This window comes from Magallana gigas, chromosome 3 (genome assembly GCF_963853765.1).
Source record: "Magallana gigas chromosome 3, xbMagGiga1.1, whole genome shotgun sequence".
Lineage (NCBI taxonomy): Eukaryota > Metazoa > Mollusca > Bivalvia > Ostreida > Ostreidae > Magallana > Magallana gigas.
Window position 1 is genome coordinate 29,741,464 of NC_088855.1, and position 16,492 is coordinate 29,757,955.

A 16,492-nucleotide genomic window follows, 5' to 3' on the forward strand; every position below is an offset into this window, starting at 1 on the left:
TTATATGTTCAAATGCCATAATGTCTCATAAAAAGGAAGAAACTCACCAGGCATGATTCCACCTTTAAGATTTGGAAAAAAAAACTATGTCGTTATTTGTTGTTTGTTAATTAATTAATTTGAAAAGTCGCATAATTGAACTTTAAAATAACTGTAAAAAAAATAATGATAATTGAAAATCTTTTTACCTGTGGATCCACCTAGAAATACAACAAAACGTCGTGCCTTAGTTTGATGTAACAGAACCTCTAAAATCATACTGCAAAGACTTTGCGACTGTGTATAAATTTAATGACGTAATAAGGATGATATTGTATTCAAATCTGTTTCAGCATTATATAATGTACTTTTCGGCATGCATACAAATTTCTCTAAACCAAATGTACTCACATTTGTTACAATAGTTAGCACAATTTTTGGTGACCCATTGGTCATATTGAGGATCAGAACAGACTGTTTTGCCGTAGGCTGCGCAGTTTTGGACGGCATCGCTACAGGTTACCACTGAAATTCAGAATAGTTTACAAAATAAAAACGTTAACATTCATTAGAAAAACATTGACTTAAAATCCAGAGCGTGTTCGTCTAAGCAACATGTTTTATGGAATATATGAACTGTAATTAAAATAAATGTTTTCCTTACTTGTTCCGGTTCCAGCGCTTCCAGGGGTTCCGCCAGTACCTAAAGAAATAGTAATTTTAATTGATTAAACCCTTTAAAGATACGTACTGTAGATTGGCAAATAATCACGATGATTTTAATTTCGCTATGTTTGTCATTTAATAATTTCCCGCGAAATTAAACCGTTTCAACGCTTATATTCTGATAAATTGATTTTCAAGCAGCGTGAAAAAAGCCCCATCGCGATTGGTACTTAATTAGAAATCGTGAAATTTTAACACCGTGGAATTAAAACGACTTACAGTATTTGGTCTCTATAATTTTAAGAGCTCTGTCAATTGTAGAATTTGATGGGTATCAACGTCAGACAGGATTTTCTTTTAGCAACTTAATAACTTTTTTTAAGTTTTGTAAAGCCTTTAACTGACAAAGTCGCTACTTATAAAATATAATGATAGTAAAGTTATTTTAATAGAACATCGCAATTTTCAGTAATTGAGGGTAAAAGGGTGAAATATTTCTTTTTCTTTTTCAAACAGAAGTAATTGCAAAATTCTCTTCGCCAAGCTCTAAGTCTAAGCTTTATTTACTCTTTTATTTTGCGTTTGAGATGTCATATAATACACCTTTACTTCTATAAATAATGTATTTTAAAATGAAATAATGTAAAACATGAAATAATGATCAAAACTCATCATTACATTAAATGAAAATTCTGTATAGACATTTTAATGATCAGATACCAAAGTGAAGTGAGAATCCACCGTCACCGCCTCCACCGCTTCCGAGATGAGTCGAACCTGAAATATTTTGAAAATTATTTGTCTTGGTTATGATTGATGTTTGTGCAAGCAAAAGAACTATCAAGTTTTTTTGGTTTTGTTTTGTAAGTTTTTTTTTGGTGAGGTTAATGATATGGCATCTTTATTTCGAAGACATCATATCCATCTAAAACCTAAAATATTGATCCCATCAATTGACATGATCATTTTCGTACAGTAAATGCAGAGCCATCTTCTGAACAATCAACTCAATGACAAGCAATTTAAGTAAGCAAATAGTTGCCTGCTAAACATAAGAGTTACTTATTCATAAATCTTTGCGTTTGAGCAGAATTTACTTTTTTTCGATTTTAGCTGAATATTTTCAAAGAAATTAATTTTCATTTGCTATTCAACGTAAATTTAAAAAAAGTTTTAGTAAGTTCCAATCATAATAAATCTTTTTCTGCTTTAGAAATGCTTGTTACTTTATGGTATGAAAATTCCTACTTCTGGGCAGAAAATATTACTTTGGAAGTATTTTTTACAGTCGTATGATGCATTTAAACTATTTGGTTCAAGAAGGTCAATCATAGATCAATATTAAAGCAAGGCTAATAGCAGCACTCCTTAATTTTCAAAGCGATAGCTCGGAGACCCATTAACCACAGCGCTAGACGATCCTGATTAGTGTTTGTGAAGTTTTATTTATTTGGTTTACTAAAAATATGGGTGTTTTTTTTTTAATTTTGAAATTAAATTATTAAAAAAAATAATAAAAAATTACTGAAATGAACAATAAAAATATCATTGCTATGTCTCTTTTTTTAATCATTATATAATTCTTTATCTTGATAAATGTTTTTAGGGATATTTTTCAATAATTATATTATTGAAATGAAAAACATATTTTCTTTTATTATCCAAATATATATATATATTGAGTTTTTGTATGGATGTGGAGGTTTAAGTCCCTATTTTCATATCTAATGTGCTGAATTATTTTTTTTAATTATCATGTCCGGCTCTCAACATCGCTAAGTACATCTTAAATGACCAGTATTTACTACCATCCGTAAAGACGCCCAATTAACGATACTGATTATTAATTAACATTGAATAGATCAAAAGACGTTATTTATTTAAAGAATTGCTTTTCTTCATGTTTCTTATTCTGACTATTCCAATAAATACATATTCTGTCGTAAAAAAAAAAGTTAATGTGAAAGCATATATATTTCTAGGTTTGGTGTTTTGTACCCTAGTTTTTTCTCTATTTTCATTAAGATAATTTGATTTGAACGCTAACCTTTTACCTGAAAATTTTAATTTAATTTTAATATAAAAAAGCGAAAAAGGGATATTATTGGTATTGGCAAAGTTCATAGATGTGTTAATGCAAATGCCCTGAAGGAAAACTCACCACCCCCCGAAACAATACCGCCAGATCCTGAAGATGAAGTGTTAAGAAATTTATACATTGTTTTTAAGTTGAAAAACGTGTGTTTACACTTTTTACTGTTTTTTATCCTTTATATTCCTTTTGTATTCCTTTTGTAAACAATTTCTACAACAACAGTTTTTTTATTATGGCAATTAAAAAAGCGAAAAAGGGATATTCTTGGTATTGGCAAAGTTTATAGATGGGTTAATGCAAATGCTCCGAAGGAAAACTCACCACCCCCCGAAACAACACCGCCAGATCCTGAAGATGAAGTGTTAAGAATTTTATGCATTGTTTTTAAGTTGATAAGTGTGTTTAATCTTTTTTCTGTTTTTTATCCTTTATATTCCATTTGTATTCCTTTTGTAAACAATTTCTACAACAACAGTTTTTTTATTATGGCAATTAAAAAAGCGAAAAAGGGATATTCTTGGTATTGGCAAAGTTTATAGATGGGTTAATGCAAATGCTCTGAATGAAAACTCACCACCCCCCGAAACAACACCGCCAGATCCTGAAGATGAAGTGTTAAGAATATTATGCATTGTTTTTAAGTTGATAAGTGTGTTTACACTTTTTACTGTTTTTTATCCTTTAAATTCCTTTTGTATTCCTTTTGGAAACAGTTTCTACAACGACAGTTTTTGTTATTATGGCAATTAAATATAATAGGTATCATGGGTATAAAAACATAAGGATGTATTAAATATGAACAGATTTAATCAAGCATTTGCAATTCTTAATTATTAAAGCGATTGCTTTAGATAAACTATTAACCGCCGCCAGTCATTCCTGTCAATATTTGTAAAGATTAATTGATTTCTGTTCTTAATTTCATCCCATCATTAATTCTTTCGAACACTCGATATTCTAGAAATAATTTTAAGATAAAGTGTTTCCAAATGCTTCTACTATAAAATGGTTTTTTTATGAAAAATATCTTGATCAATGTTTTTATACAAATTCAGGTACAAATATTAAGAAACATGGAATTCTATTCCTTGTAATCAAATTTCGTGTTAGTTATTCATTAGAACTAGTACGATTTGTATGAATGCAAAATTGCTAAAAAACATGTAAAACAGATGTTCAAATTAGGCTCTATTACTTTAAAGGATATAAGCTTCGCTTTATATCATTTGTAAAAGCTAAAGCTTGAAAAATTTAACACTTACCGCCTCCTGAGATCACACCGCCAGATGACCCTAGTTATTGTTTTATATAGAGTTTAATACATGTTCTTAGGATAAATACGAATTTGTTTTTATTTTTTCTCTATGATTAATCATTTATCAATATTGACATAAAAAGTACTTTGTTACATTTTAACTTCATTATCGTGATATTTTTAGTTATTTTAAATTCTTAAATACCTTGAATTTATTCTTTTAATTTATCTTTATGTGCATGCATATTACTTATCAATAAATAGTTTTGACATCTATTATTTTTTAATCACCTTTTAATACCTTTTGGAAAGCTATGTAATTGTAAAGAAAGTAATGGTAATTTATATCGATTCCTTCTGAAGTATATTTTACACATATTTACATGTCAGTAATTTTGTTTTCCGTAAAACATTATGTGCATGAAATTATGTATTAAAGTTCATCCCATAAATGTAAATTATATTTTGAAAAAGCAATGCTTCATGGTGATTTTCGAAGCAAATCATTTTACCCATTACTAACTTTGCTCAATACGTTCATATTAAATGATTTAAAACTTGCGTTTTTGTATAAGCTATATTTCAGTTGTGAATGCTTAGCCAAGTAATACTTCCCTTTACACATTACAGATAGTATTTCGATGCATTCTAACCAGTCCAACCCTTTCCTTCGTATCGTTTTTCAAATTATTATTCCTAAGATGACAAAGCCTACCTCCACATTGGTTACAGTACTGTGCACAATTTTGTTTGACCCACTGTGTATACTGGGGGTCGGTACAGACAGCCTGGCCGTAGTTTGCGCAGTTATTGATGGTGTCATGGCAAGTTCCTCCTGTGAATAAACAATGATAAATTTGAAAATTTATTTCCTTATTTTATATCGCCTCGATGATTAAAGAAAAATACTTTATTCAACGGTAATTTGTCTTGGCATTTAGAGAAATTTTACAAAACAGGTTCTTGATTTCTCTTACCGCTCATAAAAGACCCCGAGTGTCCAGAACCACTACCCATTGTCAAAACAGGTGCTGTAAAGGAATATAAGATTTTGATATATCGATTATATTAAAGCTATTGATTCCTAAAGCCGACAAAACACATTTTTTCTCATCTAAATAGTAATATAATTATTTATTGTATACATTGCAAAGCCTTTAATAACCTTACCAGACATCGGTCTACAAAGTATTTTGCTCAAAAGAAACATATTTCACTTTTAAGCATCGCTGGTTATATAAAACCAAGCACAAGCTATTTTTTAAATAAACAATACTTACTAACTCCCCCTGACACCATACCACCAGATCCTAAATATTGATAAGTAAAACTTAAAGTGCCCCATTACTGTTCTATTGCAAAATGTTCTGCACTCTAAACAATGTCGTACTTAGCTTGATTTTGACTTTACAACATACTTTCCAAAGTTCGTTTTTTTTTTCAAAGTATCGTCAATGTATTGTAAAGTTTAAGTGTCAATTAATCTCAAATGAAGAATTGGCTTGCATTGTTTACAACGATACAAGCACATGCATTCATGATTTTTTTCAAATGCTTTTGTAACCGTTTTTGTAAAGCCACTGTAAATAACGTATAAGGACGTCAATAGATTTCACAACAAGACACCATCATCCACGCCGTATTTGCTACAATGTATCGGAAACAGAGGGAGAAAAATGTTGTCTATATTTGGTGAAAACTTGTATGAAAAAGATATTTTTAGTAAGGTATAACAGCCCCCTTTAAAAAGAAGAAAGATGATAATAAGCATCTAAATAAAATAATAAAAATGAATATCAATATTTCACTGTCATTTCTAGATCTTTGGCGCTCTGGAAGAATTTCGTGATTTAGTACTCTATAAAAATTGGCCACGGTGCTCTATTCTACGTTTTTTTTCATAAAGTAATTAATTACTCTTTTTGTAATCGATGGGGTATGCTTGTCTCCCCCCCCCCCCCGCAAAACTCAGGTAAGGACAAACATTACACACCCTCACTACTCAGGTTAACCACAAGGCATCTACCTACAGGAACACTATCCCATTCAATTATCAAAGTAAATATGTCTATTTTTTCATAAACTTACATGTATTAGTATCTGATTATTAATTGGATTTGCATGCTATTTTTTCAATTAATTGCATCATGTTTTAATTATACAAGTTCAAGAATTTTTCCTTTTGTGCATGATAAACTAATACCTGAGGCTGAAAGTCTTGTGTACGAGTCACTCAATGTTTTAAAAAAGTGTATTAATATACTTATAATATTTAGATACATTTCTGTATTAGTTTCAACAAGGATATACGTTAAGCTGGCGTGTATTATTATTCGCAAGTCCAGTCCTTTTATTCCTTGCACTAGAGTCAAAATGCATTGCATAAATAAATGGTAATGTTCCCTAATTTTTTAATTTTAAAAACATGTAAAACAGATGTTCAAATTAGGCTCTATTACTTTAAAGGCTATAAGCTTCGCTTTATATCATTTGTAAAAGCTAATGCTTGAAAATTAACACTTACCGCCTCCTGAGATCATACCGCCAGATGACCCTAGTTATTGTTTTATATAGAGTTTAATACATGTTCTTAGGATAAATACGAATTTGTTTTTCTTTTTTTTTTCTTTGATTAATCATTTATCAATATTGAAATAAAAAGTACTTTATTACATTTTATCTTCATTATCGTTATAATGAAGATAAAATGGCATTGCGTAAATAAACGGTAATGTTCCCTTATTTTTTAATACAGTTAGAAAAAGTCTATGATATATCTGTTTCAAAATATTGTGTAAATTTTGAAGCATGTAATTTATTCATAAATACAAACCATAAAAAGACGTAAATTTATGACGCAGCAAAAATGTATTTCAAGTTTTGAATTACTTAAGTCATCGCGATGCTAACATATTTTTGTGAATATTCAAATGACACGCCACGGCCATTGTTAAAGAATGATGTCAGAATGAATGATCTGTATTACGTCACCTGCTACAAAAAGGTATATACAGCTGTATTGCGATAGTGATTAGATACTGAGCCAGAAACAGAAATTCAAGATTATTGTTCCTGCGAAAAAAATTACATATAAGCATAGAGTGTTTTAGCCTTCCCACAGATATATTAAATTCAGAGAGGAAAATTATACCGATTTTGTAAATCAAATCGTGGTCACACTATGATATATATATTTCTTGGTGAAGTCGATATACCCACGACTCGACCGAACACAACAACTTTATTTATTTTACACACCGACTCCTATGTAGTTTTTAACTTTTCAATAAGTAACCCTGTTTCTTGATGCTACATGTTTTTTATTGTTATTTCGTTAAACTCATTTTTATTAATGATTCGTCAGATTTCTTATTGTGTCAAACTGAGCAGGGAAATGTACATAATTTAATGTAATGACTTATTTGAAATATAAATCTAACCATATCTGAATCAAATGCAAAAATTTTGTTGGCGTATTATATGCTTGTGCATCGATCACATCTACATTTAGTAGCTATTCAAAAGGGAATCTAAATTGTCAATATGTCAATACTATGTCTTATCACGTGATAACATTCTACAAGTGACTAACCTGATGTTCCGGTAATGACGCCACCGCCGCTGCTACCTGAAGGTTGGAAGTTGCATTTAGGGACTTGGCAACACTGATTGTTAGGATCCTGTTGCATGAAACAACCATCAGGCAGAGTGTCGTAATGAGGGCAGCTGTATTAAAGAGTAGAAAACACTCTTGATTAATCAACCGTTGCATGATGTAACTGATAACAACGTTTTCATTATCTTCTTGTTCTGAGATAATTTCCATCCTTTTTTATAGGGAGAACAACTGTATTTCTGGTCCTATGAATTTTCTTGTAAAGTTGGTAATCAAACAATTTTTTGCAATATGGCCGTGGCATTTTTTTAGGGTGAGGCTTAAAGGTATTTGTATATAATTGAGTTATCATTCAGAACAGGTTCATGATCTGTGTTCTACGTACACTTCGGTACAGCTGTAGCGTCCGGCTGTGCCATCTTTGCAAACACAGTTGTATTTACAAGGAACTGTCCACGTCTGTCCCTGCTGATAAACTTTTCCTTCGTACAAACATCCTCCACCTTTAACAGAAAATGCATCTTTCATATTCTATGACACCAGTTACATGGGTGACTAATACCACTTGCAGTAAAATTGATACTTTTGATTAATGCGACGTATTTCACATTAATCATTTGTATAAAAAGACATTTCATGCAGAAATCTGCCTAGAATAATAACACCATCAATTTTGTACAAATGTTTTTTCTCTCATTCTTTGTTAAGAATTAAACATATAAAACATTGTTTTGGGTTTATACTTTTGATGGATAATTTTGTCCCTATATTTCTTTTATAAATTTTGTTTAAGTATAGTTATGTTTACTCGAAGAAACATTCATACACTCAATTGAATAGTCGTAGACAATCGCACCAAAGAACATAAACAAGTTTGTATGAACTCTGGTGTTATATAACTTCGTTATCAAGCTATATTTGGTGGTCTGGGATTGACTTGGGCTAGTGTGATTCAAGGTGAGATTTTGTTTTTGTGGGTCGCGACAGGTTATCTTTCCAAAAGGGCCGTGTGTCATGAAGTTTTCATGAACGTATCAGTGTGTACCAAACCAAACCCCCACGCATTCTATTACTTTTTGGTAACTTGAATTCTTTTATTGAAGATTTGTTTTAATTACAAATTATAGCCGTTTCAGAGAAAAGTTTGATACAACAAAGACACCGTATACAAAATACTGAATTTCAAACCACTAGTTGTTGATTTTTAAAGACTTTTTCAAAGATTTTTAAAGGTTTTTTTTTTAAATAATTTCTTTTCGGTTAAGTCAAGTATATTTATACAAACAGCTTAATATTATTTCATACTTATTGTTTATTTTTAAAAAAAAAAATAACATAACAATAAAAGGTGCTAGTTACAATGTAAATTGCCCAGCAACTAACTTTATCTGCGAAAAACATAACCTATTTTAGATATCTTAATTACATTCACGTTTGATGTCTCTAACAGTAAAACATTATTTATTTTTTTTTTTACAAAATAAAGTTTATCTGCTCATTTTTCTATCTCAGATGAATGAATATATAAATTTATATTAATGATTATATTTTTTCGAAACCCCATTGAAAACAGAACGCAGCTATGGGAGCTCGCTTCATACCCTGGTCTAACGTGAACAGAAAATAAATAATTGATATCGCATTAAAAATAGGTGAAATCTTACTAGAAACCCAATACATTTTTTCCAAACTGATAGTTTTTTCAATCGTGCTTAAAGTCTTCTATGAAATTTCTACATAAAAACAACTAAAACTATAGTATCTGAAAGAACGTTTGAATTATTATATGATTTTTGTCTTATTTTTTTATTCTAGCATTTACTCAAATTCAAACAAATATATGAAATTGAATTTTTACCTGCTTGTCGTTTTACGATGTGCCTAGTTCTCCGCACTCCTTTGATCTTCTCGGAGGCGACCAGAGCAATGCACACGATAACTAATACGAAAATTTTATTCATTGTTAGGAACACAAACTTTCCCGTTTTGATTCAAGGCTGGGGTCTTTTAGTCTGTGTTATCAGACCGCGGTTGCACAGTCCTTTATATACTACTGCAAGGTTACTCTAGATAGCTGAAATTGTGACGCAATGCATTTGTGCTGATTTCCACTGATAGTATCAGGTTACATTAATTATTTGAGAGGAAAATTTAAAACAAATCCATTCGTCTTATCCGTGTGTTTGCTCTCTAAGGCTTAACCCATGATGTTTTCCCCGATAAGATTAATTCAATTTTTATTCATCGTGACCACTTGTAGAATGTCTCATCCAGAGGATACTGTCCCTGAATAAAATTGATTTTTCTTGACATCACTGGTTTATTGTATCATACAATTAAAATTATTTGAATTTTTTTAAATTAGGAACAGTTTATGATGATTTTGAGGTTTGTGTTATTGCATTTGCATATAATTTTATTGTTTTTACTCAGTATTTTATCTTTTAAAACATGCATAGCAGTCACTGATTATATAAATTTCGAAAATCCTTCGAAAAAAAACTGCATTTAAAAAAATAAATTCAAATTGAAAAAAATCATTATTAAAGCATCATCCAAAGGCATTACACATTGAATAACAAATCATCCGTATTCGAGACTTGTTGAACCCCCAGACGCTTTTTGGGAAAAATCCAATATTAATTGTTTGACAGGAGTTGAAGTGGATTATATCCTTTACACAAAAATATTTTTTTCTAATGAAAAGAATGATAGGGTGTCGAATGTTGGAACTAAGGGTAGGATTTTTCTACTGTTAGACTTTCTAATAAGTAAATGGCAATACCAAACACTTATATTTTTTAACATTAAGAATATCGAAATGGTATAGAACCAACGCAGTCAAAATTTAAAAAGAACATTGATACAATTAAATAAAGCTTAGAATTTTGAAAAAGGCTGTAATTCAAGTTTGATTTGCGAATTTTGAAAGAAGACGGATAATATAATTGGGGATTTAACACGATTAAGAATATTTTTGTTTCATACTCATATAAGCAGTCAGTAAATATTGTATTAATCAACCCTATAACATCATAATCAAGAAGATCAAACAAAAGTGGTTTGACACTGTATCATTATTGATATATTTTTTTGTTAGAAGTCTTCACAATTTTAATTTAATTTTCCCATCATAGTTATCTGTGCTTATGTTTCTATAAAAAGGATTAAAGTTAAATGCACTTTTAAGAAAATCAAATTAACATCTACTGCACTTTTAGGAGACATGCATTCGTTTTGTATTCAAATAGAAATCGTCAGAGAAATCCGTATTTTCGTCGGCATTAGTGACACAAATTCCTACTGTTTTTAGCACATAAAGCAGCCAGTGACTAATTACTCATCGCCCTATCTATATATAATTTTCTTATCAGATGTGCAGCTTTGCAATTAGCATCAAAATAAAAAGTACCCATGAAAAGAGAAGAATAAGGAGCCACCATAGTAAGTGACCTAAATGACTCCACCCGATGTGTCGGAAAGAGGCGACAGATAAGAGGGTCCTAATAACTGGATAATACGGAAAGAGTTTTTGTCAATATTTGAGCGAATTCACCCGGGCAATCTGCGACATGAGTTTGTGACGTAAATTTTACCTGTTGGGACAAAAGTTGGGGCTAGTTTTCTCATCAATAAGACATCGTATACAATTTGGATATTTAAGTTCAAGCTTCTTAATAGGGTAATTATAATTATTATAGGTTTAAAGAATGACTGTATTTTAATATTCACATATCCCTTAACTTAAATAATTAATGTACATGGTGGTTAAAATAAAAAATTCAATAAATTTTATTCGTGAAATAAGGATACAAACAGACATTAATGTCTTTGTATTTTATTAGCAATCAGCTTTCCTAATATAAGTCCAGTTTGATACATAACCCTATGTGATAAAGAATTCAAATTATATTTGTTGTTCAAAAACCTTCTGCATTTAAATATTTGAATTATTTTTTAATCAGGACGCAACTAATTTAAGTAAAAATGATTATGTTTTGTACCAAGAATAGTTTTTAAAAGTTAATCGGTATATTTATTTGCTACCTGTTTCGAATTAATAAATATCAGACCCCAAGTTGGACTTTGCCGGAAATATAAGTGAATAAAGTTGAAAAAAGTTCACATCATTGTTTGTATAAATAAACTTGTTATATGAATAACGTTATATTGTTCTCTAGCTTGAAAAGATGATAAACTGATTATGGAAAGTCTATTCATCTTATTCATCAAATATTAACAATCCTGAATGATTGTGGATATATAAGAAATATCTTATAAGTAAAAATTTGTTTGCAAAAAATTACTCCAGTGAATTTTCAAAAATAAGGAAATTTTTTTATATGCCACGAAAAAACTTTTCATGATGTGTAATGATACACTTCTTTATCAGTTGATATAATTTTTTTAAAATTATCTTAAAAGTGTTACATTGTATCTATGATATGCATTACAAACAAAAAACTCATTGAATTTTTACTATAAATTCAAAGTCGATACAAAGATGATCTAATTTGCATCTATACAACTAATGTTCGTGTATTGCTATAGCATTACAATTAAGAATCGTTTATGCATGTGTGATGTCAGATCCATATGTTTTATAAAGAGATTTTAAATAAAAAAAAAACTATCATTATTGTTCTTTTTTTTATTGAAGATCATTGATGATTATGAATAGTTAGAAGTCAAAATAATAATGTACAATTCAAGGCTGCCATGCTGCATATCTTTGACATTTATTTCTGCTCTTGCAAAAATAAAATAATAGGCACATTCTTTTTGCAAGGCAACCATAGATAGATAGATAGATAGATAGATAGATAGATAGATAGATAGATAGATAGATAGATCCGGAAAAGCAGAGTTCGTAATTTTAATTTCCCAGGTTATCATTGGTACACAAGTCCGCTTTCTCTGACACAATTTGGCAGACAATGTCGCTGATAAGCTATCAATTTTGCTTGCTTTGATTAGTGTTTCCTGTTCTTTTTATATCTTTTGATGTCAAGAAATAAATTTAAAAATGAAAATATTATTATGAATTTCATCTATGCCAAATTTGTCTTTTCTGCACAATTTTTCTTATTGAAGTAAAACTATTCTCCTATAAAATCGAATGGGCCTTCTTTTATATCACATATAACATGATATTAATTTTTATAGCCATATTCATTACAGAAATTTAGATAATGCAACCTTGTTGTTATATTTTATGATGTCAAAAATCTAATATTAAATGATCATGAGAAAGTCCAAAATACAAATCTTTTAAAAGGTTTGTCTATAGTATGGAACTAACACGGTCAGAATCAGGTCTAGTGGGTCTTTTAACCATCTATTTCCGATGTAAAGACATGTTTATATGCAAATAAATGTGCCGATTTATGAGTAGATTAGGGTGCATTAAACAACTGATAATTCTCATACTACTTTCCAGAATTTTTACGTCCAGATGACCAAGATAGATAGTTACAAATGAAGACACATACATAGTACTTGTACCGTTCGCTGGGTTCAAAATCATGACTTCCGGTCAAGTGCGTGGGGGAGGGCGTGTGTGCAATCACGTGATCAGTGTTTTTAAGTATTTACAAACCTACAGGAAACATTCCATTGACACCTGTTGTCACTTAATATTTAGTTAAACTTTAACTAAGACGTTCAAACTATGTATCTTTTTTTTTTTATCATAAAAGCATTTCAAAATGTTTTGACTTGGGGGGGGGGGGTCTACTCGGTTTTCTGATATCTTGATAAAATAATAAAAATCTATATTGATAACATTTGGTCCAAATTAACGAAAATATCACTCTAAAACAATTGCATTGTTTTTATTAAAAAACACGATGATCGGGCCTTTTTTTTAAAAATAATATTGATCTCCTTGAGAAAAAAGAAGTTGTTTAAATATTTTGGAAAATACAAACATTTAAGGAAAATACTGTGGTTGTTTTTTTTTTCTTTATAAGCTAGTACATCCATAACTGACGTGAATTTAACAATTTTGATTGCTATAAACTTCATTAGATGCGTATTATAAAATCATTATGAGGCTGACATAAACCAAATTTTGGAGTATGTATACAGCCAAATAAATGAACTTTTTGCACTTGGAACTTTTTTGAGTTGAGTTGTCTGCTCCTTGCAAAAATTACGAAAAAACAAATTCTAAAGATATGTACGGTAAATTATGAATTTTTTAAAGGCATTTAAAAAAAAAAGAGAATTTTTTTGCATCTTTTTTCCAAAAGATTTGTGGGAAATTTATTTGTATTATAAAGATATAATTAAAAGTGCATTTTTTCCATTGATTTTATATCAGTTTTAAAGATGAATCTTTTTCATTCAATTAGCCCCTAAAAATAACACTAAGATTTCAGTAATCAAGCTTGCAATCTTTTAGATATGAAATACGATAGTTATGGATGGACTACCCGAGATAAAATGTATTTTATCGTATCTTATTTTTTTGTTAGAAATCTGGTGCGTACTATTTTGACCACCCAGCCTCCTTGAGACCGTAAAGAGAAATGCTTCTGAAACTGTACACGTTTTAAAAGTGTATGGTATACATGTATTCAGGTACACTAATATAGCTTGACCTTGACGTTAACCTTTCAAACACAAACGACAGTGTTTTCTTTGAAGTATGCAGCTGTTTAACGATAACGTTCTATATTTGGTTGTCACGATAGACATTTGTACTATATTAGATCTTTGGTCTGAAGATTGGGACGTCCTATGCAGACGAGGACAGTCGCCGCCATTTCTTGGTTATAGTTCCTGTTAATTACAAAAACCAGATCTGCATTATCAATGGTATTATATAATGCAATGTGTCTGCACAATCAATTTTCTCAAAGAGTAAACGTAACCCCTACCCCTAAAAACTTCGTTACATATTCTATTTTCTTCGTAGAATTTTACTTACATCTATATACACTATCAAAGGGGCATGGTCACGATTTTCGTCAAATTTTATTTTTCTGTTTTTATAATTTGCAATGCTTTAGGAATGCATGTCTAATGATCAAATGAAATTTGGGTGCCAGTCGTTAAGTTTTAAGAAAGATACAGGGCTTACAATTCTTCGTCATGTAAACAAGGCTCTTGCCCTGTTTTTGTTTACATAGGTTCAATATACCAGTAAAAAATCTTTTTAAAGATGGTTTGTCTATCCTATTATTCATTTTAAGCATAAATAAACAGTTCCTAACGATTAACACATTCATTTTAGGTCTAAAACTGGAATTTTCACTTCAACATTCAAATGTAAACAAACGCGTTGTTTACATACCGAAGAATTGTAAGCTCTGTAACTCGCTTATAACTCATCAAATGACACTCAAATTATGGTTGACTATTAAAAATGCCTTACTGAAGCATTGTAAACATTTAAATCGAAAAAATAATTTTTGACCAAAATCGTGACCATGCCCCTTTAAGGTCAAGATCTAATAAACGATTTCAGAGTCTTTTTGGTGCTAAAACCATTATGATGTCATTATTGATTTAAAGAATCTTTTCCCCGTACTTTACGGCTTCAAAGGAGTTAGCCTATGTAGAAAAGTATTCAGTTTCTTGACATTATATGTAAGGTCATGGGAAAAGTAATCCCGATACCTATATTCAATTTGACATCATTTTAAAGAGGAGGTCAATAGCTTGTTTAATTCCGTTTTGGAGAAACTTTAGGCATTCAAGAAATAATTCATTAGTCAAAAAATGGATAAAACTCCAAAATTTGCGCCTTATTTCCTTCATATTTCATTGAAAATGACAGTTAAAAACATGATTTTTCATTGTGTTTACCAAATATTTTAGCCCTGGTACACCCTATCAAACAAAGTCGTTGTTATGAAGCATCATTTAAAAAAAAATTAGGTCTTAGATTTTATAAATCTGTACGCACCTTTCATTAACTAGATCTTGACCTTCAACAACCTTCCTTGAAGAAAAGGGGGCCTATACATTATGATAATATAGTTCTAATCTTGAAAATTATCCATACAACCCTTATTACATGTATTATGCAAAAAGTAATACATTAAGTTTTTACGATATCTAGTCTCCTTTGGTATCTTTTAGCTTACCAACATGTAGTTTTGTTATCTTTTTTAGAATCTTGAAAACCTTTTGTTAATTTTTATTTTGTAATATAAGAAACAATTTGGCTTACATCCGTAGTGTCCCAAATATCATATCTAGTAAATATATCAATCGTTAAGTGTGTTGAGAATCCAAACACAAATAAACAAAATGATTAAAAAATTGATTTTATTTTTACAGTGACAGTATATGAACTTTTCCAAAACAATTAAACGCATCTGCTGGAATTCTGTCTTATTGTCTTCGTTTCAAAATTAAATCAAGGTGTATTCCGGGAGCAGGCTGTGATGGAAGTAAATAGCTAAATCAATGTTTTATCGCTGACAGCTTTTTGAAAATATTACCAATATCTTATTTTATATTCTTGTGTCTACACATACATGTATTGTTGATGAATTTATGCAGAGGAGAGATACATGACCTTGGGTATTGAATTATAAGCATCTGTCACTCATTTAGGATCGAATGTTCACTAAGAAACCAGATGATTAGAAATTTATATAGTCATTTTCAATACAAATAACAGGTGCAGATCATTAGTTTATCAAGCAAAAATGCAAAAGTACACGGGATTAAAAAAAATTATGAAAACTATATAGAGATCTTTTTGACTGTGCCTCTAGTTTTTTTACGCATTAAATATATATTAATCACATCGTTAAACTTAAAATTTATTTTGATTTTCGGTGTATCTCTTTACTATAAACGTTTTTATTCTATAACGTTAATGAATTCATTACCAACGCTATTAGAACTACACTCTGTATAT

The 16,492-nt window shown here is 30.1% G+C and overlaps 2 protein-coding genes across 2 annotated transcripts in view; both read right to left on the reverse strand.

Annotated features, from left to right (window-relative positions):
* Positions 1-114: 114 nt before the first annotated feature.
* LOC136269623 (uncharacterized) lies at positions 115-9,655 on the reverse strand. Its single transcript, XM_066077849.1, has 15 exons — positions 9,470-9,655; positions 7,997-8,114; positions 7,588-7,721; positions 6,520-6,549; positions 5,276-5,305; positions 4,973-5,026; positions 4,711-4,830; positions 4,003-4,032; positions 3,315-3,341; positions 3,062-3,088; positions 2,807-2,833; positions 1,366-1,422; positions 644-682; positions 391-504; positions 115-200 (listed from the first exon to the last, which is right to left on the reverse strand). The coding sequence occupies exons 1-15, from the start codon at positions 9,570-9,572 to the stop codon at positions 115-117; spliced, it is 996 nt and encodes a 331-aa protein (XP_065933921.1). The 5' UTR covers positions 9,573-9,655.
* LOC105346494 (carboxypeptidase B) overlaps positions 4,276-16,492 on the reverse strand; it is a 32,188-nt gene continuing 19,971 nt past the window's right edge. The window contains exon 14 of the mRNA XM_066079238.1: positions 4,276-4,286. The gene's annotated coding sequence lies outside the window, so the exon portion shown is untranslated. The remainder of the gene's footprint in view (positions 4,287-16,492) is intronic.

Bases quoted from the DNA above. Each gene is read 5' to 3' on its own strand.
- LOC136269623 (XM_066077849.1), bottom strand. From the start codon at position 9,572: ATGAATAAAATTTTCGTATTAGTTATCGTGTGCATTGCTCTGGTCGCC. The intron at 7,722-7,996 runs GTACGTAGAACA...TCTTTAATACAG, and splicing joins CGCTACAGCTGTACCGAAGT to CTGCCCTCATTACGACACTC. The intron at 201-390 runs GTGAGTACATTT...TTGTATTTCTAG, and splicing joins TGCTAACTATTGTAACAAAT to GTGGATCCACAGGTAAAAAG.